Source organism: Palaemon carinicauda, chromosome 13 (genome assembly GCF_036898095.1).
Source record: "Palaemon carinicauda isolate YSFRI2023 chromosome 13, ASM3689809v2, whole genome shotgun sequence".
Lineage (NCBI taxonomy): Eukaryota > Metazoa > Arthropoda > Malacostraca > Decapoda > Palaemonidae > Palaemon > Palaemon carinicauda.
In genome coordinates this window covers 36,736,681-36,760,872 of record NC_090737.1, presented here as the reverse complement: position 1 = coordinate 36,760,872, position 24,192 = coordinate 36,736,681, and the positions used below count along the sequence as shown (strand labels likewise).

General features: G+C 44.7%; 1 protein-coding gene across 3 annotated transcripts in view; it reads right to left on the bottom strand.

Moving 5' to 3' along the window:
* LOC137652285 (uncharacterized) overlaps positions 1 to 24,192 on the bottom strand; it is a 156,116-nt gene that overhangs the window by 104,938 nt on the left and 26,986 nt on the right. For all 3 annotated transcript variants that reach the window (XM_068385582.1, XM_068385583.1, XM_068385584.1), the window contains exons 4-5: positions 24,027 to 24,179; positions 22,757 to 22,927 (exon numbers count right to left, since the gene is read on the bottom strand). In XM_068385582.1, coding sequence (XP_068241683.1) covers positions 22,757 to 22,927; positions 24,027 to 24,179 — 324 coding nt within the window. The remainder of the gene's footprint in view (positions 1 to 22,756; positions 22,928 to 24,026; positions 24,180 to 24,192) is intronic.

The following is a 24,192-nucleotide window of genomic DNA, read 5'->3' as shown; positions in this document are numbered from 1 at the left end:
AAAAGAGACCTGCGCTTAGGTGGAGGCGATCCCGACTGCGACCTGGCGACACGCGTCCCTGCTGCTGACGCGAGCTACGGAACCCGACGCGAACGGGGGTCGTGCTGACGCTCACGCGAGGGTGACCCGAAAGAATGGCGCGCAAGGGGCTGTTGGAGTGCGGGCGCGCAGACAAACGAGCGCGGGGGCGATCGCGCGCGGGCGCATAGGCGAGTGAGCGCGTGGGCGAGCGGGCGAGCTGGCGAGTGAGTGCGTTGGCGAGTAAACGCGCTGGCGCGTGGGCGAACGAGAGCGCTCAGGAGACCGCTGAGGGCCAGGGGACCGATAGTGTCCTGGAGACCTGTGACGCGTGGGCGAGTGATGGCGAGTCGGCGATCGAAGGCGCGTTGGCGAACGCTGGCGCGCAGGCGAACACTGGCGTGCAGTCGAGCGATGGCGCGTTGGCGCGTGGTGGCGCGTTGGCGAGCGATGGCGCGTTGGCGAGCGATGGCGCGTAGAACGCACAGGCGAGCAACCGCGCGTGGGCGAGCTGATCGAAGGGGACCTATGTTTCTCCGGATCTGCTGGGCGCTGACGTGTAGGAGAGCGCTTGCGCGCAGGCGATAGATCACGAGGAGGATCTGGAGATCGCCGGCGCTCAGGGGAACGCTGACGTGCTGGTGATCGTTGACGCGCAGGAGATCGCTGACGAGCAGGAGAACGTTGACGCGTCGGAGATCGCTGTCGCGCTGGAGAACGCTGGCGAGCAGGGAGACGGCACGTAGAAGGCTGCGCAGGAGCTGTTGGCGCGACGCGCAAAGGCGAACACTCGCGAGTGGGCTCAGGAAGAGGGGGCGCGTGGGCGTGCAGGAACTCTATATGTACGCGCAGGAGAAAGCTGACGAGCAGGATCGCGAGGGCGAGGAGAAGTTGAGTCCTTGCCCATGTCCTGAACCGGAGTTCTAGGGCGCGTGGGCGAGCGTGGGCCCACAGGGCGCGTCAGGAACTGGAAGCACAGGTGCGCGTTGACGAGCAGGAGATCTAGTGCGCTCAGGAGACCGTTGGCGCGCTGGGCGCGCAGCAGGAACAAGAGGATGTTCGTTGTCCTTAGGAGAGCGCTGGTGAGCAGTAGGGAGTCGATCATCAGAAGAGCGCTGGCGAGCAGGAGAGCGCTGGCGATCAGGAGAGCGCTGGCGATCAGGAGAGCGCTGACGAGCAGGAGAGCGCTGACGAGCAGGAGAGCGTTGGTGTGCAACTACACGTGAACGCGCAGAAGGGCGCGCAGGGAAACCCTGACGCGCAAGGGAAGCGCCCACACCGTGGGCGACATCCCTTTGCCCCGGAGGGACCGGTGCCCGTCGGCTGACGAGATCAGACTGCTGGCCGTCTGCACAGGAAGTAGAAGGTCTGGAAGGCGTGGGAGAACGTGAACGATCCCCGGAGAGGTCTAAGGACGCGGCTGCTACAGACTGCTTCTGGTGAGGAGTCCCCCCATCGGAGGACGGAGGAGGAGAAGACTCGAAAAGGCGCCTCTTGACACCCTTATAGGGAGACGGGAGGCCCTTGCGGCGAAGCGGACGATGAGCCTTACGGCGAAGGCGGCCACGAGGGAGGTCGTCAGGATCATCAGTCCTCCGAAGAGGAGTCTCAGTCAGAGTGCTCCCCCGAGGGAGAGACTTAGCCGCAGGAGAGCCCGTAGGACCCCCTTCCCCCTCCGAAGGATGTACAGAAGGGGGAGGAGAGCCTTCAGCAACGTCATCAACATCAGGAGCCGCAGAGGTTTGACCAGACTCGTCGGAAGCCTCTGCCACCACGACGTCGACGATAGACAGAGAATCTACCTCTGCTATCACCGGCGACTGCTTGACAGCGGCACCCAACTGAATAAGGTCAAACAGGGCTTCCTTGGAGGGCAGGCCCTTAAGCCCCAAGGAACCCCAAAGCTGAAAAAGATCATCATTATACATAGAATTAACATTATCAAAATCCTCCCCCGGAGAAGGAGGGGGAACCGCCCCGCTATGGGAGGCGACGCCCTCTCCCGCACCCCGAGGTCGGGAAACAGAACTAGGGATTGCGCTCCCACTCGGCGGCCTCTCACTAGGAGCCGGACGAGGGGGAGCTTCGGAGGAGGTTTGGGCGGCGGAAGAAGAGTCCCGAGAGCCTTCCTCCTTCAAGGCAACCCTCGAAGGAGAACGGTCTCTCTTGGACTTCTTCTTACGCCAGCGGGCAAACCTCCCCCACTGGGAGGCAGACCACTCCCTACACTCACTACATGTATTTTCACTATCACACCGTCGGCCTCGACACTGCGGGCAAAGGGTGTGAGGATCGGTATCCACCGCAGACATGAAGGTACCGCAAGGGCAGCCGGCAATCCCAGGGCACTTGCGCATGATGAACACCAAAGGGCGAGGCCAACTTCAAACACACAAAGCTGAGGAAAAGCAAATAAAAGATTAAGGCTGTCAAAAACGAGGACGATAGACAGACACGTCTGCACATCGTCCGAGCCAAAAGTGAAGTGAAGCAAATCACCGGTGTGTGGGGGGGGGAGGGGTAGCAAGCTACCCCTTCCCCTACCCCCGCTAACTAGCGCGGGGGTAGTTAACCCTCGTTAAAATCTATTGGCTCGTCAATTTCAGCTACGTCGAAAGGTAAACCCAATGTAAATAGCGTGGTTTGTATTTCGGTTACGGAACAAAAAAAAATTCATAACATATCTTGCCAAAAATAAAACAATTTTTAAATATTTAACTTAGCCGGTGAATATATAATAGCTGCTGCTCCGGCGGCTCGACAGAAAACACACAAAAACTCGCGAGCGATCGCTGCTATGAAGGTTGCGGGTGTGCCCACCAGCGCCAACTATCGGCCAGATACCGCATATGCATGTAAACAAGCCTCAATTCTTCTCTGTCGGTCTGTTAACCTGGAGTTTTTCAACAGACTTGGTGAAGTACTTCATTTTGGTTTGAGCTTTCGCAGTGCAGGTGTTTTATCTTCAACTTAAACTCTTGAACTCTTTTTTGGACAGATTTAATTGTTGATGACTTTGGATTGTTTTTTGGACTTTCTTTGACTTTTTCAAAATGGCTGACCCTTCTCCAATTCCTAGATTTCGTAAGTGTAATGCTAGGGATTGCAATAAGCGTCTTCCAAAGGCCTCTCTCGACCCACATACTGTGTGTTCTAATTGTCGGGGTAAAACCTGTCAATTAGGAGATCGGTGTGAGGAGTGCGTGGGCCTTTCGGAATTCGATTGGCTTGAATATGACAAGTATTCTCGTAAGCTCGAGAGAGATAGGGTGAGGAGAAGTTCCTCTAGATTGTTAGAATTTTCCTCCTCCCATGCCCCTGAACCTAATCCTTCCCCTGTAGTAGTTGTGCCTGAACCCTCTACTAGCACTCAGGAACCATCAATGCGGGATATGTTACGTGCCATTCATGCTTTGGGCGAAAGAGTTGAGTCGTTAGCTACAGACCGTAATCAACTCATGGCTGACGTTAAAGAGTTAAAGTGTCAGAGTGCCACAGTGGAAAATCGTGGGAAAGTGATTAGTGCGCAAAGTGTTATCAGTGTTGCGACAGAGGGTTCGTCTGTTCGTGCCTGTCGTTCGCCTAGTCCGAGACCTCTTGCAAGCTCCCAAGCCCCAGGGAGAAGTAATGTCGTACGACTTATGGGTTCGAGAGGCCTTGATCAGCGAACAGACGTTCCCTCTATGGTTTCAGGCGTGTCTCATCAAGACCGCCCCTACCATAAGACGAGCGAGACGATTTTCTCCTCGTCATCGGAAGGCTTTTCGCGTAAGAAACCGTGGAGCAAGGTTTCGAGGCCCTTAAAGCGAAAGTCAGTCCCTTCAGGACAGGTCCAGCGTCCTGGTTGTAGCCATTGGGACAGCTCTGACCCTATGCAGTCATCGGAAGACTGCTCGCCGCCTAAGCAGAAACGTAACACAGGCTCCGAGAGTCTTGGTGTAGGCAAGGTTTTGCAGTCACAGACGTTACCCTCGTCTCTTACCGCACCCATTCCCGTTGATCCTAAATGGGTTGTACTGCAAGACATGCAGATTAAGCTCGCCTCTCTTATGGAGGACTATTCTGCTGAAAAGGTTCACGATGATCCTCGCCACTTAGCTGATCGAGATCCTGGCCGTCAGCCGCCCAAACGAGCCTTTGCTCGTCCTGTTGACGTTGGCGTTACTAAGTCACGTCAGTCATGTTTTGTAGAGCCTCACTCGATGCAGTCCCGTGTTGACTTTCAGCCGCATGTGGACGTTCAGCCGCTTCCTAAAGCTCTTGTTGACGTTCAGGACGTTCGCCAACCAGCGAAGTTGACTTGTTTTGACGCTGAGCATCAAGCACCGCAGTCAAGAGTTGTTTTGACTGCTCAGTCTAGGCAGTCAAGGCAGTCTCGAGTTGACGTCGAGCGTCCTCCCGCTCCTGTTGTTGTTGACAGTCAGGCTGTTAAGCAGTTACATGACGTAGCGTCCTGGACTGCTACTGATGCACCAGTGCGTGTGGACTCTGCTTGTCAAGCATTGCCACCAAGGCAGGTCTCCCCTTTGCTTGTTACTCAGCAGTTGTCGGACGAAGATCCTTCAGATGAGGACGTTGCTGATCCTCATCATGATGTTCATCCTTCAGAATTAGACGAACCTAAGACGGTTCCTCCTTCGATGGACTTTAAGAAGATCATGTTGATTTTCAAGGATCTTTTTCCCAATCACTTTGTTGCCGTTGCTCCTCGTTCACCACCGTCTGAGTTTGCTCTAGGCTTACCTGCTACCAAGCCAGCCTTTACTAAGCTAGTGCTTTCTCGCTCTTCCAAGAGGGCTTTACGACTTTTAGGCGACTGGTTGGATGCCAGGAGGAATTTGGGGAAGACGGCCTTTGCCTTCCCTCCTTCTAAGCTTGCATCTAGATCAAGCGTCTGGTATGACACGGGAGAAGTTCTCGGCTTGGGAGTCCCTGCCTCTGCCCAGGGTGACTTCTCAAGCCTCGTAGACTCTCCCCGTCGCCTGGCCATGAGACGCTCGAAGATTAGTTGGTCCTCCTCGGACCTTGACCATCTGCTTAAAGGCGTATACAGGGCCTTTGAAGTATTTAACTTTCTTGACTGGTCATTAGGAGCTTTAAGTAGGAAAATCTCGTCTGCCGACCAAGATGTTTCCTTACTTATCATGTCATGTATGGATAAAGCCATCCGCGATGGCTCCAATGAGCTCGCCTCCACCTTTACGTCGGGAGTCTTAAAGAAGCGAGAAATCCTTTGCTCTTTTCTTTCGGCAGGAGTTACTCCCTGTCAGAGATCAGAACTGCTCTTTGCTCCCTTATCAGCGTCCTTGTTTCCGCAACAACTGGTTAAGGATATAGCTTCTTCGCTTGTGCAGAAGGACACCCATGACTTGGTGGCGTCCTCTGCTCGCAAAGGGGCTCCTTCTACATCCCTTGCTGTAAGACCCAGGATCGAGACTCCGGCATCCAGATTTATCCCGCCCTTTCGTGGCAGAGCTCCCAGCAGGGGAAGCGCTCGTGCCGAGGGAAAGAGAGGTAAGAAGAGAGGAGCCAAGTCCTCACGTGGCAGAGTCTGACTGCCCACAGCCTCAGACAGCGGTAGGGGCCAGATTGAAGAGCTTCTGGCAGGCCTGGGAGAAGAGGGGTGCAGACCAAGAGTCTGTTCGGTTGCTCAGAGAGGGGTACAAAATATCGTTTGTACGCAAACCTCCTCTAGTGACAACTCCCATAGACCTCTCTCCCAGGTACCGAGAGGAGTCAAAGAGACAAGCCCTAAACCAAGAAGTGTGTCTGTTGCTAGAGAAGGGAGCGGTGGTGAAAGTCTCGGACCTTCAATCACCGGGGTTTTACAACCGTCTCTTCCTAGTTCCAAAGCATACAAGAGGTTGGAGACCGGTGCTAGACGTCAGTACGCTCAACGTTTTTGTTACGAAAACAAAGTTCACTATGGAGACCACGAAGTCCGTCTTAGCAGCGGTCAGAGAGGGAGACTGGATGGTCTCTCTCGACCTACGAGATGCGTACTTCCACATTCCTATACACCCGGATTCCCAACCGTTTCCGAGGTTTGTTTTCAGGAATGTGGTATACCAGTTTCGGGCCCTGTGCTTTGGCCTCAGTCCTGCTCCTCTCGTGTTTACGAGGCTCATGAGGAATGTGGCAAAATTCCTCCATTTATCGGGAATCCGAGCCTCCCTGTACTTGGACGACTGGCTTCTCAGGGCATCATCCAATCATCGCTGTCTGCAGGATCTTCATTGGACGTTGGGTCTGACCAAGGAATTGGGACTTTTGGTCAACCTAGAAAGTCCCAACTGATCCCATCCCAGACTATTCTATATTTAGGGATGGAGATTCGCAGTCCAGTTTTTCGGGCTTTTCCGTCTGCCACCCGAATAGAACAAGCCCTGCTCAAAGTCCAACTAATGCTGAAGAGAGAACGGTGTTCAGTCAGGAATTGGATGAGTCTCGTAGGAACTCTATCATCCCTGGAGCAGTTTGTCTCGCTAGGGAGACTACAACTTCGGCCTCTCCAGTTCCATCTAGCCTCTCACTGGAACAAGGACAAGACGTTAGAGACGGTATCTATCCCGGTCTCCGAACCAGTAAAGGCATGCCTGAAATGGTGGAACAGCAATATCAGTCTGAGAGAGGGACTATCCCTAGCAGTCAAGAACCCAAACCACGTGTTGTTCTCAGACGCGTCGGATTTGGGTTGGGGTGCGACCCTGGACGGTCGGGAATGCTCAGGTCTGTGGACCTCAAGTCAGAAGAGCATGCACATCAACGGCAAGGAGCTATTGGCAGTCCACTTGGCCTTGATGAAATTCGAAAGCCTCCTTCGAAACAAAGTGGTAGAGGTCAACTCCGACAATACCACAGCTTTGGCGTACATCTCCAAGCAAGGAGGCACACACTCCCTCACGCTGTACGAGATCGCAAGGGACCTGCTCATTTGGTCAAGAAATCGAGGCATCTCCCTGTTAACGAGATTTATCCAGGGGGACTTGAACGTCTTGGCAGACTGTCTCAGTCGGAGGGGTCAGGTGATACCCACGGAATGGACCCTCCACAAGGACGTGTGCAAGAGTCTTTGGGCGACTTGGGGTCAACCCACCATAGACCTCTTTGCCACCTCGATGACCAAGAGGCTACCAATCTATTGCTCACCAGTCCCAGATCCAGAAGCAATACACATAGACGCGTTTCTACTGGATTGGTCTCATCTGGACTTATATGCATTCCCACCATTCAAGATTGTCAACAAGGTACTGCAGAAGTTCGCCTCTCACGAAGGGACAAGGTTGACGTTGGTTGCTCCCCTCTGGCCCGCGAGAGAGTGGTTCACCGAGGTACTTCAATGGCTGGTAGACATTCCAAGAAGTCTTCCTCTAAGGGTAGATCTATTACGTCAGCCCCACGTAAAGAATGTTCATCAAAGCCTCCCCGCTCTTCGTCTGACTGCCTTCAGACTATCGAGAGACTCTCAAGAGCTCGAGGCTTTTCAAAGGAGGCAGCCAGTGCGATTGCAAGAGCGAGGAGAGCTTCTACCATCAGAGTATACCAGTCGAAGTGGGAAGTCTTTCGAGACTGGTGCAAGTCAGCATCTGTGTCCTCTTCCAGTACCTCTGTAGCCCAAATCGCAGATTTTCTTTTACATCTGAGAAATGTTCGCTCCCTCTCAGCTCCTACGATTAAGGGCTACAGGAGCATGTTGGCTTCGGTCTTTCGTCATAGAGGCTTAGATCTTTCCAACAATAAAGATCTCCAAGATCTCCTTAAGTCTTTCGAGACCTCTAAGGAACGTCGTTTGGCGATTCCTGGATGGAACTTAGACGTGGTCCTAAGGTTCCTCATGTCAGACAGGTTTGAGCCATTACATTCAGCCTCCCTGAAGGATCTCACCCTCAAAACGCTTTTCCTAGTGTGCTTGGCTTCGGCTAAAAGGGTCAGTGAACTTCATGCCTTCAGTAAGAACATCGGCTTTTCTACAGAAAAAGCCACATGTTCACTTCAACTTGGTTTCCTGGCCAAAAATGAACTGCCTTCTCGTCCTTGGCCTAAATCTTTTGATATACCTTGCTTATCAGAGATCGTAGGCAACGAACTTGAAAGAGTGCTGTGTCCAGTTAGAGCTCTTAAGTTCTACTTAGCCCGTACTAAGTCCTTACGAGGTGGATCTGAGGCATTATGGTGCTCGGTTAAGAAACCATCATTGCCTATGTCAAAGAATGCTTTGTCATATTTCATCAGATTTTTAATACGAGAGGCTCATTCTCACTTGAATGAGAAAGACCGATGCTTGCTTAAGGTTAAGATGCACGAAGTAAGAACTATAGCAACTTCCGTGGCCTTTAAGCAAAATAGATCTCTGCAAAGTATTATGGACGCGACCTTTTGGAGAAGCAAGTCGGTATTCGCGTCATTTTACTTAAAAGATGTCCAGACTCTTTACGAGGACTGCTACACACTGGGTCCATTCGTTGCAGCGAGTGCAGTAGTGGGTGAGGGTTCTACCACTACATTACCCTAATTCCAATATCCTTTTAATCTGTCTCTTGAAATGTTTTTTAATCTTGTTTTTGGGTTGTACGGAAGGCTAAGAAGCCTTTCGCATCCTGGTTGATTTGGCGGGTGGTCAAAGTCATTTCTTGAGAGCGCCCAGATTAGGGGTTTGATGAGGTCCTGTTGTATGGGTTGCAGCCCTTGATACTTCAGCTCCTGGGAGTCTTTCAGCATCCTAAGAGGATCGCTGGGCTTCGTGAGGAAGACAGACTAACAAGGCAGAGTAATCGTCTAAGTCAACTTCCTTACCAGGTACCTATATATTTGGGTTTTGTTATGTTATAACTGTCAAAAACTCTAAGCATTTACGCTGTAAACTTAATTAACTCTGGTCTCTACCCACCACCATGGGTGTGAATCAGCTATTATATATTCACCGGCTAAGTTAAATATTTAAAAATGATATTTTAATTATAAAATAAATTTTTTAATATACTTACCCGGTGAATATATAAATTAAAGGCCCTCCCTTCCTCCCCGATAGAGACCCAGCGGGATGAGAAGAATTGAGGCTTGTTTACATGCATATGCGGTATCTGGCCGATAGTTGGCGCTGGTGGGCACACCCGCAACCTTCATAGCGATCGCTCGCGAGTTTTTGTGTGTTTTCTGTCGAGCCGCCGGAGCAGCAGCTATTATATATTCACCGGGTAAGTATATTCAAAAATTTATTTTATAATTAAAATATCATTTTAATAACAAAATATATTATTTTGATATTCACCTCCCTCCAAGTCATAGTATTTATATTTGTAAATGTTTATTCAGTGATAGGTGTACAATATCTATATAGTATACTGTATATCTTGAAAGGGTCACGGCTCAAGACCTCTGCTTGGAATTTTGAAAATTCAGATTACTGTATTGCATTTTTGGCTAGGGGAATGTCTAAATTTCATGTTTCAAATAATAATTTAATGAAAAAAAAAAAATTTATTGTTAAAAGCTTTTAATATAATCACGCAAGTGTATCCAGTCTCTTACATAAACCTTTTCTGACCTGGGTACCTATTTTTTTACTTTTTCCTCAAGTATTCCTGGGAAAGATATTCATGTTAGTATCCCATATACACTAACACCACCATTTTCTATAATTTGCTAAAGATTAAATTGTCAGTTTTCTTATACTGTACAGTCAACTCTTATTATCCACAATTAATTCTACCTATCTACCAAGATACGTCCTCCAATTTTGGGGGGCAGCCAACATAAAATAAAAAAGAACAAAAGGGGAACTTTTCTTCTCTTAGCTCTTCTCAGCTCAACAAGGAATTCAGCTGAGTTTAGCTGGTACTGCTAGGGTGCCACCCCCCCCAACCTGCCCCATTATCCACCACAAATGAAGCTTCATATGCTGAATCCCCTACTGCTACTACCTCAGCAGTCAACAAGGCAACCAGAGGAAGCAGCAGGGCTTATCAGAACTACATCACAACTGCTCGCCATTCATTCCTGTTTCTAGCATGCTCTTTTGCCTCTCTCACATCTACCCTCCTTTCACCTAGACTTCATCCCGAACACGTTCAATTTCTGTCTCTCCATCACTTTCATTCCCCACAACTCCAATCTATATACCACAGTTGGTACAACCACTTTCTCATACAGAATTCCCTCTACATTTATTCCTAACCGTCTATTATTTACCATTCCCTCTGCTCTCAACCAAAGAGAATTGAATTGAATATGGGATTTAGGCATTAAGCCAAGCACTGGGGCATCAAAGGCCATTCAGCGCTATATAACTAAAATCATTCAATCATATCTGTACACTCACAACATTTAGTATCATTTTAACCTTTAATACAAATCGTAACACTTTCATACAATAAAATCTAGATGTGAAATAAATAGGGATTAAAAGGGTAAAATAAATAAATAAATTAATAAAATCAATTATAGCTCGTAATATAACCCAATACTTTGTATAAATTTTCTCAAGTTCAGGGTATTACAGTTTTCCCCCAGTATATCTCTTAACGGTTTGTCCTGGAGTAAATGTGTCCTCCTCTGGAGATTAAAAACAGGACAATCGACTAAAATATGTTTAACATCCATTGTCACTTGACAGGTATTACAAAGAGGGGCCTGTCTCCCTTCCCCACTCTTCATTAAATAATTGTGCGTTGCATGTGTATGGCCAATACGCAGCCTAGTTAAAATAATGGTATTCCTTCTACTTGTAGAATTACAAGATGACCATTTATCCACCAATGGGTGGATTTGTTTCAATTTTGTATTGGTGGTCCGTTCAGACCATCGAGCTTGCCACTTATTTTTACAGTAAAGATGAATCTCACTTCTAAGATCTTTGTAAGGAATACTCAAGGGGGATGGATTACTTAGCCCTGAAGCTTCCTTTGCTGCCTTATCTACTTGTTCATTCCCATCCACCCCAACATGGGCAGGGACCCAACAGAAGTGAACACTGATACTCTTCCTAGACTGCAGAAGTACTAACCAGTCCTGCACCTCTTGTACTAGATGATGGCCTGGCATAATTTGTTTTAATGAGAGTAAAACACTATTGGAATCCGTAAAAATTGTATAAAAACTATTTTGGTTGCCATTTTTAAAAATATGTTGGACTGCGAGAATTATTGCGTACAGCTCAGCAGTAAAAATTGAACAAGAGGATGGGAGTTTCCTTCTAATAACAATATCCCCCACCACAGCTGCACTTCCAACTCCTGCAGCCGATTTGGACCCATCTGTAAAAACATGTTTCCCATGATGTTGAGCAGCATGATTTAAAAACTCACTTTTCATTACCCTACTAGGTAAGGTATTTTTCCCTCCTGCCGTAAAACATACTTTAACAGGTGGATTACACCAAGGAGGAGACTTGGGATATCCTACCTCTGCTATCTGTGCTGTTAACAAGCCTACTTCTCTAGCATCATTTTTCAGCTGTACTTCCAAAGGCTTAGGCACTCTAGATCTGTTAGGAGCCCGATCTAAAGGCGCCCTAACATATTTACAGTTAGGATTGTTTCTCACAGCAAGGGACCTAGCTAAAAACCTCAAACTCAACTCCTCTCTGCGAATGGAAAGGGGAGGTATGCCAGAATCAACATAGAGACTGTCAATGGGAGATGTTCTGTAAGCACCTGTGCAGATGCGAAGCCCAGCATTGTGAACAATATCAAGTTTTCCAAGTAAAGTCTTTGTAGCTGACCCATATATTTGGCATGCATAGTCTAACTTGCTCAGACACAAAGATGTATAAATTCTAAGCAAAGTTGTTCTATCAGCACCCCAATCAAAATGCGATATCACTTTCAGAATGTTCAGTGACTTCTTAACCCTGATAGATAGGTCATTTATATGGGGACCAAATGTCATTTTCTTGTCGAAAATGACTCCAAGAAACTTGACACTATCCTCATATGGCAAAATACAATCATTTAAGAAAAGGGTGGGGATCTCTTCCCTTTTACGAGTACGAGTAAAGCGAATGGCTTTGGTCTTCTGAGGAGAAAACATGAATCCGCGAGAATTTGCCCATGCGGAAGCAGCATTTATTGCAATTTGAAGATTTTGGCATGCTTGTAGTGCAGATGATCCACTACAATAAATTGCAAAGTCATCGACAAATAGTGATCCTTGTATGCCAGGAGGTATGTGACTAATGAGACTATTAATTGCAACAGCAAACAAGGTCACACTCAATACGCTGCCTTGGGGGACACCTTCTTCTTGCATGTAGGATGAAGATAGTTCTGACCCTACTCTCACTTTAATGGAGCGGTTTGATAAAAATTCTTCAATAAAAGAGAACATATGTCCTCCTATACCCCACGAGGCCAATTGCTTTAAAATACCACCCCTCCAGGTGGTGTCATATGCCTTTTCGAGGTCAAAAAAGACACCCACCACCTGGTTTTGGTTAGAAAAAGCATTTGAAATTTCCCTTGATAACATCAGCAAAGGGTCCAGAGTACTTCGGTTCTTCCTAAAACCAAACTGTCTGTTAGATAAAAGATTTTTTGATTCTAGATACCACACAAGTCTGTTGTTGATCATTCTCTCAAATAGTTTGCATATGCAACTGGTCAAGGATATGGGCCTATAACTAGATGGCAGTTCTGGGTCTTTACCAGACTTGTGGCCTGGAATTACAATTGAAGTATGCCAGGAATCAGGAGATGTATGGGAAGCCCATAGACCATTAAAGGTTTCTAATAAAAATTCCTTGGTATCCACTGGAAGATGTGATATCATTTCATACCGGATGCCATCCTCACCTGGGGCAGTTAAAGAAGAGCTGGAGATAGCATTTTGCATCTCCTCCATACTAAAAGGCAGGTTAAAAGCTTCAGTATTTGAAGAAGCAGGAGGAACAACAGATGTTGATGCTCTAATTTGTTGAAATGCTGGGGAATAGTTGTCAGCACTTGATACATGAGCAAAGTGCTTAGCAAGAACCTCTGCTACATCTTTGGGGTCAGATATATATCTATTATTTTCCCTTAATATTGGTAGAGGCTTAGGGACGAATTTACCTTGAAGTTTTCTAATCTTGTCCCATATTTCCTTTGAAGGAGTTTTGGTATTAATATTAGATATATATTTCTTCCAAGATGCTCTCTTTGCTTTTTTAAAAATTCTTTTTTGTTTGGCACAGGCTCTGAGATATGCTATTCTATCTGCTAAATAGTTTGTCCTCAAGTATCTTCTGAAGCAAGTTCGGGTCACTTTTCTTGCGTTGGCACATTCTTTACTCCACCAAGGAACTACAGAGCGATGAGGTAAACCGCATGTTTTAGGTATAAACTTGCTAGCATTATCATCAATAATATTTTCAAGATGTTGATAGGCATGCACTGGAGATGTAAATTCATCATATTCTTTATCAGTGTGTGAACAGTTTTCATAAGCTGCCCAGTCTGCCTCATCTATCTTCCATTTTGGTGGACACTGAGAAGGAAGATTATGGACATAATTTAACATTATTGGCCAATGGTCACTGCCATGTAGGTGTTCATTTACTGACCAAAGGTAGTCCAATCGAATGGATGAGGAACAGATTGACAAATCAATGGCTGATGTAGAGTTGTGGAATACATCATACCTAGTTGGAGAACCATCATTCATTAGTATTACATCATTGTTGTCGATTAATTCTTCAACAAGATTACCCCATCTATCGCACACATTTCCACCCCATAAAGTATGCTTTGCATTAAAATCACCCATTAAAATAAAAGGGGCAGGAAGCTGATTGATCAAGTCTTGGAGGTCAGAAAGTCTAAGCCTTCTTGGATTACCAGCATGATCTAAGAGGAAAAGTTCTAAGGATGGTTCAATATATAGCGAGCATAAAGTAATTTTTTTCCCGATATGAGTTCTAACTGCACATGCCTGTAGTGGTGTATTGAGTGGGATTGTTTCAAATTTTACAGATTTGTGAATAATAAAACCTGTACCACCTTGAGCTCTTGCAGCTTGCAAAGGAGGGGATCTACAAAAATGATAATTGAGTCCAGGATTAAATGGTTTGTCACTGATCTTGGTTTCCTGTAGGCAAATTACCTTCGTGTCTGAGTCCCTGGTTAAAGTTTTTATTTGCTCAATGCTAGTACTTAGACCTCTGCAATTCCACTGGATGATAGACATTATCTTTTGTTATTATTTTTCTTTGTCTCATTTGTCTTTTGGGACTTTTCAGATGAAGCCATGTAAGGCCTGGAGATGGAAGGCTTTACTAGGCCACCACTCTTCTTTTCTTTCTTTCTAGGATCTTTATAAGAGTCAACCTTAGGATCATGAGCAGTAGGGCACTTACCTGACTTAGATGAAGGTGAGGATGATGGGGACCTTTTCCTCTTTGGAAGATCTTGTTTTCCAATCTCCATCAAATCAGGTAGAGATTCTGCCTGAGACAATACATTTAAGGTGGTGGAAGCCACATTGGCTTCCTTGGAGGATTGTGCTAGAACTTCAACAGTTCGAGCACTTAACCCAGAAGGCTGGGCTACTACCTCTAGGGGAGATGCTCCTATCGGTGACAATACTTTTGGTGTGTTGGACACCATATTGACCTCTTTGGAGGTTTGTGCTCTGGCTTTTATAGCCTGAGCACTTGACCCAGATGGCTGGGCTACTACCACTAAGGGAGATGCACCTGACGGGCCAGGTGCTGCCACTGGTCCCCCTGTGGTAGTAAGGGGTAGTGGATTATAATCTTTTGTTGGCATCTTAACCGCGCGAGCAAAATTAAGTTGCCGATTGAGTAAATGCTTTGCATAACCTACACTTATATGTTCAGCATTTGCTTTCAAGATTGCAGCTTCTTCATTCTTGTATTCTCTACATCTTTTATCATTTGGTTTATGATTATCTTTACAGTTTGCACAGGTTGTATCTCTGTTGCATTGGCCATGTTCTAACAAAGAACAGTTAATACAGATCTTCGTATTATTGCAGTACCGGGAAGGGTGACCGTACTTGAAACAATTAAAGCATTGTAAAGGCCTAGGTTTATATTCTCGAACACGTACTCTTTCATTCTCAATAATTATATGATCTGGTATAACAGGGGTTTCAAATGTTAAAACTACCATGCTTGTTTGAGGAATCTTACTTACTTTCCAAACATTAGCAGGGCACATGTCCAGAATTTCTGGTTCTGAGAATTCATATAGATCTTTATCAAAAACTACTCCTTTACCATAGCTGAAGCTCATATGTGGTTTAATATCCTTAATAGGATCAATTTCTGCAATCTTCATGCCACAAAGCATGTGAGCTTGAGTATCTGATTTTGCATTAATCAAAACAGATTGCTTACCGTATCTACTAATATCCTTACTTTTAATTAAACCAACTTTTTTTTGTATAAATTTACTCATCTTATAATAGTTATAATTATCTATCTTTCCAGATGCAATTATCCATGTTGGGGGCTTGGGGGTTCTTACTTCTGGAAGTCTATGCTCTATTTCTTTTTCCATCCATTCTTCTGGTTTATATACCTCTAGGTGTCTTGGTGCTTTATCACATAAAGCCCCAGAAATCAAACAATTGTCAATTTTTATGCTCTCTAAATTTTTATTTGCTTCTAAAGCAATCTCAAAACTTGAAAATGATACCCAAGCTTCCCAAAAGCCTTTACTACCATTAAGCTCCATTAAAATTTCTTTGATTGCTCCAAATCTACAGAAGGCTTCATGAATTATGTCATAGCTACAACCAATTGGTATGTTTTTTAAGTGGAGAATTTTCAGATTTTTTGTTGGATCTGGTAATGAGCCAGAACCAGAGAGTAAAGTATTACGGTTATTACAAGCATCATTTTCCACCAGTGCCGATAAATTGTCTTTAACAACACTGGTCAAAAAAGTATTGTTGGAGGAATCCTTTTTATTGCCGAGGTTGTCAACAGAGCTTTCCCTATTTAAACAAGCAGAAGTCGTCAACGGTGTCTGGGGTTCGCCATTTGATCCAGGGGTACGGGGAATATTAAGTTTACTCATTAATTATTTTTCAGGGGGAGGGAAGGGGTCATAATAACAATGAAAAAAAAAACAATGGAAAAAAATATAGTTTAAGGGAGAGAAAAAATTAAGACTGTCTGAAATTCCAAAGAAGACACCGTTAGCCTTTCCTGGAATTAATTTCTCCACCAATGACACCTGTGAAAGCTGCTTACCAAATGTCCACTCCCTACCCTACCACAAAGGGATGGTACCACTATGATTAGAGTGGCTCAAGTGTATGCCAAACCCGCTTGATGGGACTGAGAGCATTTCATGAATACAATCATCCCCACTCTAATCATAGTGGCAGGCAAACCGGACAGAATGCCGAGAGTCCTATCTCTATAAAATCGCCAACCCCTGGAATCCGAAGGCCAAATTTCCTAAGAGATAGTTCCGCGTGCCAGTATGGGAATACTGACACTCCTAGGTGTCCAAACATTTTCGGGCAGTTGGCAAGACCACCACAGCTCCCACAATTGATTTTGAAATAAAAACCGATCATGGATACAATGTCCCCTCTAAAAAACCTGGACAGTGAAATGGGTAAAAGAGTTTTGACAGCAAGGTTGGAGACAGCTGATAATTATGAAGGAGGAATAAGCAATAAGAGGTAATAGAAAAAGAATGAGAGAAATTTAGAGTCAAACTGAGGAAAAGAAATTCCCCAGTTCGAGAGCCCTCTTGCCCGTCACAAGCCTTCAGCACGGGAATGATATGCCGTGCTGAAGCCCAATGACTTCATCAAGGCATTCTCTCGTTAAGAGGGTCAACCAAAGAGAAGAAGGGTTGAACCCCTGTGTCTTCTTCTGAGGTTTTCGAGAGGCTTGTAATCCCTAACTCATTAGGGAGCAAGGGAACCGGGGAGGTTGTCCTGACTGAAACACGAGGGCGAGGAGATTGACCCCGCGAGTGTATGACCAGAGACTTGCGAGATCGAGAAGTCGAAGGGCGAGAGCGATCTTTCTCTGATGATAAGGAGCAAAAGCGAGAAGTGCAGTTTCTGACTTTCCTAGAGCAATCGGAGACCCTCAAACTAATATGTGAAGGAGAGGGTTCGAGATCAGGACGCCCTTTGCCCTTGGCCGCGCTCCTGGCGTGATTAGATGAAAAATCGTGGGAAGCGCTTCTCTTAGGGGAGCGCTTATTACTTTTTGAAGAGCTCTCTTGTGAAGAAGAGCGAGAACTTAACATAGCGCTCTTTTTCTTGAAGCGCTTCGAGTGCTTAGATGATCCCTCGCGAGAGAAAGATGACAGCGAGGCAGAACACTGACGAGAGGAAGCGCTCTTCTTAGGTTTGCGCCGAGAGCGCTTACAGTCTCGAGGCGAGACATCTCGTGAAGAGACAGAAGGCGAGGAAGAGCAAGAACGATGATGTCTCTTCCTATATTGTCTGTCTCTCCGGCAAGAACGTCTAGGCGAAGGAGAGCGAGCTCTCCTTTTCCTCTTCTCTTTCTCCCTCCTAGCCTCCGAGGAGGAGGAGGAGGAGGAGGAGGAGGAGGGAGTACTGCGATGTTTGCGCTTGCAACGCTATGATATTGTAGTAGCGCAAACGGTGTGAGAAGTAGGCACTGCAGGAGCTGAAGTTACTACATCCACTGAAACTTCAGCGGCCGCCGACTGAGTAGATGGTAGGTAGGCGAGGTCCGGAACTCCCGAGGGTTCCAAAACAGAAGGGACCTGAGGCACAGCCTTGCCCGCGAGGATCTGGTTCCAAACTTCCTCCGAAGGAGAACCAGGAAGTCCAAGGGAAGGCCATACCGCTCGTACATGACCTGGAATGTAAGCGGTAACGGAGCCATTCCCGGTGGCGGAAAACATTGCCCCACTAGGGGAGGTAACGGGATCTGCCTGACCAAGAGGAATGGGGGTTAAATCAATGGTGCCACTCTTCCTTGACTTCCCCCCGGAGGAGGGAGGCAAGGAAGAGTCTGAAGGGAGAGAACGAGAGGCCGAAGAAGAGGCCCGAGACTCCTTACCTTTCGACGGTGCCTGGCAGTAACGAGTCCTTCTTGGATTTCTTCTTCCTCTTCTCTAACTTCTCCCACTGAGAGGGCGACCACTCTCAATATACTTGGTAGAGGGAGCCTTCAGAACACCTATGACCCACCTAGGGCATAGGAAATAAGGATCCACCTCCAGCAGCGACATAAAGGTGCCACAGGATTTCGGAGGCACCCCGGGACACTTCCTCATAATAGAGGACATCACATCTAACAAAGAAAAATAAAAAGAATTAATCAAAAGCACAAAAAGAAAAGGCTAGTCAGCCAGTTAAACAAAAGCAGGAGCAGGGGTGTTACCACTGCGGCGGCTTGAATTCGATTGAAGGTAAACAGTAGCTACCCCACCACTAAAGCGGATAACTACCTACCCGGTCGTTAACGACCTTGTTAAGGTTTTACTGCTGTATTTTCCAGCTCGCACTAGAATATTTCCTATAGTAAAGAATGAGGGTTTGTATCAGTGTCTATCTATCTATATACCAAGGCACTTCCCCCAATTTTGGGGGGTAGCCGACACCAACAATGAAACAAAACAAAAAGGGGACCTCTACTCTCTATGTTCCTTCAGCCTAATCAGGGACTCAACCGAGTTCAGCTGGTACTGCTAGGGTGCCACAGCCCAACCTCCCACATTTCCACCACAGATGAAGCTTCATAATGCTGACTCCCCTACTGCTGCTACCTCCGCGGTCATCTAAGGCCCCGGAGGAAGCAGCAGGGCCTACTGGAACTGCGTCACAATCGCTCGCCATTCATTCCTATTTCTAGCACGCTCTCTTGCCTCTCTCACATCTATCCTCCTATCACCCAGAGCTTTCTTCACACCATCCATCCACCCAAACCTTGGCCTTCCTCTTGTACTTCTCCTATCAACTCTTGCATTCATCACCTTCTTTAGCAGACAACCATTTTCCATTCTCTCAACATGGCCAAACCACCTCAACACATTCATATCCACTCTAGCCGCTAACTCATTTCTTACACCCGTTCTCTCCCTCACCACTTCGTTCCTAACCCTATCTACTCGAGATACACCAGCCATACTCCTTAGACACTTCATCTCAAACACATTCAATTTCTGTCTCTCCATCACTTTCATTCCCCACGACTCCGATCCATACATCACAGTTGGTACAATCACTTTCTCATATAGAACTCTCTTTACATTCATGCCCAACCCTCTATTCTTTACTACTCCCTTAACTGCCCCCAACACTTTGCAACCTTCATTCACTCTCTGACGTACATCTGCTTCCACTCCACCATTTGCTGCAACAATAGACCCCAAGTACTTAAACTGAACCACCTCCTCAAGTAACTCTCCATTCAACATGACATTCAACCTTGCACCACCTTCCCTTCTCGTACATCTCATAACCTTACTCTTACCCACATTAACTCTCAACTTCCTTCTCTCACACACCCTTCCAAATTCTGTCACTAGTCGGTCAAGCTTCTCTTCTGTGTCTGCTACCAGTACAGTATCATCCGCAAACAACAACTGATTTACCTCCCATTCATGGTCATTCTCGCCTACCAGTTTTAATCCTCGTCCAAGCACTCGAGCATTCACCTCTCTCACCACTCCATCAACATACAAGTTAAACAACCACGGCGACATCACACATCCCTGTCTCAGCCCCACTCTCACCGGAAACCAATCACTCACTTCATTTCCTATTCTAACACATGCTTTACTACCTTTGTAGAAACTTTTCACTGCTTGCAACAACCTTCCACCAACTCCATTTAACCTCATCACATCCCACATTGCTTCCCTATCAACTCTATCATATGCTTTCTCCAGATCCATAAACGCAACATACACCTCCTTACCTTTTGCTAAATATTTCTCGCATATCTGCCTAACTGCAAAAATCTGATTCATACAACCCCTACCTCTTCTAAAACCACCCTGTACTTCCAAGATTGCATTCTCTGTTTTATCCTTAATCCTATTGATCAGTACTCTACCATACACTTTTCCAACTACACTCAACAAACTAATACCTCTTGAATTACAACACTCATGCACATCTCCCTTACCCTTATATAGTGGTACAATACATGCACAAACCCAATCTACTGGTACCATTGACAACACAAAACACATATTAAACAATCTCACCAACCATTCAAGTACAGTCACACCCCCTTCCTTCAACATTTCAGCTTTCACACCGTCCATACCAGATGCTTTTCCTACTCTCGTTTCATCTAGTGCTCTCCTCACTTCCTCTATTGTTATCTCTCTCTCATTCTCATCTCCCATCACTGGCACCTCAACACCTGGAACAGCAATTATATCTGCCTCCCTATTATCCTCAACATTCAGCAAACTTTCAAAATATTCCGCCCACCTTTTCCTTGCCTCCTCTCCTTTTAACAACCTTCCATTTCCATCTTTCACTGTCTCTTCAATTCTTGCGCCAGCCTTCCTTACTCTCTTCACTTCTTTCCAAAACTTCTTCTTATTCTCTTCATATGACTGACCCAATCCCTGACCCCACCTCAGGTCAGCTGCCCTCTTTGCTTCACGTACCTTGCGCTTTACTTCCACCTTTTTCTCTCTATATTTTTCATACTTCTCTATACTATCACTCTGCAGCCATTCTTCAAAAGCCCTCTTTTTCTCTTCCACTTTCACCTTCACTCCTTCATTCCACCATTCACTGCCCTTCCTCATGCTGCCTCCAACAACCTTCTTGCCACATACATCACTTGCAATCCCAACAAAATTTTCTTTTACTAACTTCCATTCCTCCTCTAAATTACCAGTTTCTCTTACTCTCACCTCATCATATGCCATTTTCAACCTTTCCTGATATTTACTTTTTACCCCCGGTTTTATTAGCTCTTCAATCCTCACTACCTCCCTTTTACATCCACCTACTCTATTCCCCCACTCTTTTGCTACAACTAATTTTCCTTCCACCAAAAAATGATCAGACATACCGTTAGCCATACCCCTAAACACGTGCACGTCTTTCAATCTTCCAAACATTCTTTTAGTTACCAACACATAATCCATTAATGCCCTTTCTACTACTCTTCCATTTGCCACTCTTACCCATGTATACTTATTTTTATTTTTATTTTTAAAGAAGCTAGCACTTAATACCATCTCTTGTTCAACACACATATCTACCAGTCTCTCACCACTCTCATTTTCACCTGGTACGCCATACTTACCAATGACACCTTCTACCTCTCCAGCGCCCACTCTAGCATTTAAGTCACCCATAACAACTACATAATTCCTTCTACCCAGTCCTTCTACACACCTAGTTAAATCATTCCAGAACTCATTCCGATCTTCTTCACTTTTCTCACTACCTGGCCCATACGCACTGACAAACGCCCAACATTCCCTACCCAACCTAACCCTTACCCACATTAACCTAGATGATATCTCCTTCCATTCCACTACTTTACCTGTCATCCATTCACTCAGCAATAACGCCACACCCTCTCTCGCTCTTCCCCTTTCAATCCCAGACACTCTACCAGACATTTCACCAAACATCACTTCACCCTTTCCTTTCATCTTTGTCTCACACAAGGCCAATACATCCATCCTTCTACTTCTAAACATACTTCCAATCTCACATCTTTTACTCTCTATCGTACTACATCCATGCACATTTAAACACCCCAAAACTAGAGTGCGGGGAGCAGTCACTCTCCCCCCAGCTCCATCTCCTTGTCGATGTCTCGCAGGAATTTTTTACAGGAGAGGGGGTTCCCAGCCCCCTCGTCCCGTCCCTTTTAGTCGCCTCTTACGACACGCAGGGATAACGTTGGCGCTATTCTAAAATTTTTAAATTAGAAAAAAAAAAAAGAAAAAAAAAGATATTTACTTTTAAGTGTTTCGTAAAGTCATGTCAATGTTTCCTGCCATTTGTTAATGCATTTTGTAAAATTAAATGTTAATCTTTTCTGCCGTTTGCTCTCCTCCTTTACCGCCACTTTTGCTTTCGGGCATCATCTCACTAGAATGTTAAGGTTCCACATTTTCTTATCCTTTTCATATTTTTCATTTATTATTGGATTATGTTCTAATATTTACTTTATTTTCAGGTATCAATGGTTAGGTTAGGTATATTGAATGATTCAAATGTAATTGACTATTTCATTCTGGTTTTACCTTTCTTATAAAATTTAATGTAGTGTTTCCGTAGGGCTTGAACCAAATTAGGCAATTTAAATGTAAAATGCGACTGATTATACAAACAAATCATGTTACAAAAGCCACTACGGAACAAACTAATTTTATACCCTGAGGTACTGTATTACTGTACCACATTCACACATAGGAAACCAATTTTTCTCATAAGCATACAATGGTGAGTTTGTCTAATGTGGACCCCAAGTACCAATCTTTTTTCATATCTTAAATAAATTAACTGTATTTCAACTGAAATAAATAACGATATTAATTTTGCATTACTACATTTAATAATCCTGAGTTTAAGAATGAAATTAATATCACTATATCATGTCTGTAAAAGAAACTTAAACAAAATCACGGCATTAGATTTCATCAGCTGATCACACTATCATATAGCAGAAGAAACCAAAATCTTTGATTCCTTAAAACATGTCAATTAAATAAGACAAAAAAAAATTAATAAGTTGAATAAATCAAGTAAAGCAAGGGACAAAAAATGCTAGAAGACTATGAAAAAATGAATTCTATAAAGAACTCACCATATAATTTGTGGAACGCTTCCTGATAACCTTCTCGTAAGCTTCAGTACTTCCCTCTGGAAATATGCCAGAATTGAGGAAGTGATAAACTTCGTTATAAAACGTAACATCTGGATCATCTTCAGTGAGGAATGGAGCTAGAGGCAATGGTACCATGGGATGAACTTTTTCCTGTAAAACAAATTACATTTTGATTATAGGTGAAAAAGCCTGGATAATTATTTTTCATAAATTAATTCTCAAAATCTTTAACAAAATAACTCATAAATACAAAGCATAACTAAAAAAACACTTTGGTTTGAAAAGGCAATAAAATATATTCTTGATTAAAAATAAATAACAATAAGTTCTGCTTTAATGTGGGCCAGGCAAAAATTCATATACACATCTCAAACTTTAATCTGTCAGAAACCTCAACTACAAATTAATGTCTGCATCAAATGAGATAAAAAAAAAATTGGTGGAGCAATAAAGCTTCAAGCAATATAATAAAAGATAAGGAAGGTTTCACATACGACAGCAACAAAACATATTTCAATAATATTACAAAATTCATAAAAATACTCTGTAGTCAACAAAATCACTATCTAAACAAAGTGAGTTTGTCTATAATTCACCAATCTTTTTAGAAATTGACCCAATTGTATGACATCAATTTCGCTAAAAAACTCAAAATCACACTAGGCATACGATCAGTGCTACCAATTGCAAACATGAAATATATTCTTGCAAATGCTTATTGCTTGTTCATAACTTATTTTCTAGCAATCAGAGGACTTTCTTCCATTTTTATACTACACTGGGTTAATATAGTATTCAATAATATATAAAATATCTATCATAGTTACTAAACACCAGGCTGCTATGTCAACATCAAAATTAGGTTAATCCTCATATAACTTCACAAATTTACAAAAAGTTAGTTTAGGTTAGGCTGTGTACTTAATTTAGCGAGTATATAAAATGTTATCAAAGACCTTTACCTTGTTGTCATCATATTTTAATCATCAAAACCACCAGCTTCCCAACCTCTGAAATTTCTACCCCACTCTTTCCCATTCCCCCTCCCCTGTTATGTCCAGTAGACCCGATAGGTGGTGCCATGGAAGGAACATCACCACAGGCATATTAGTACCAAAAACCTCATATTATAATCTACGTTGGTGACACCTTGTGAACTGGCTATTCCAGAGCTGTTAAACAAAGCAAACAAAATCTAACCATCTAAACTATATTTAGCACACATGGATGATGTAAAATTTTTACCCACCTCTATAGGTATATTAACCACCACTCCATTCAACGTCTCATGGTCATCAGTTAAGACAGTAGAATTATGGTCAGCACTGATGTCGGGAGTGAGATGATGAGAATACTTTGTTTCATGATTATACTTGGATTCTTCTATCATTTGCTCTACCTCCTGAAAAGAGAAA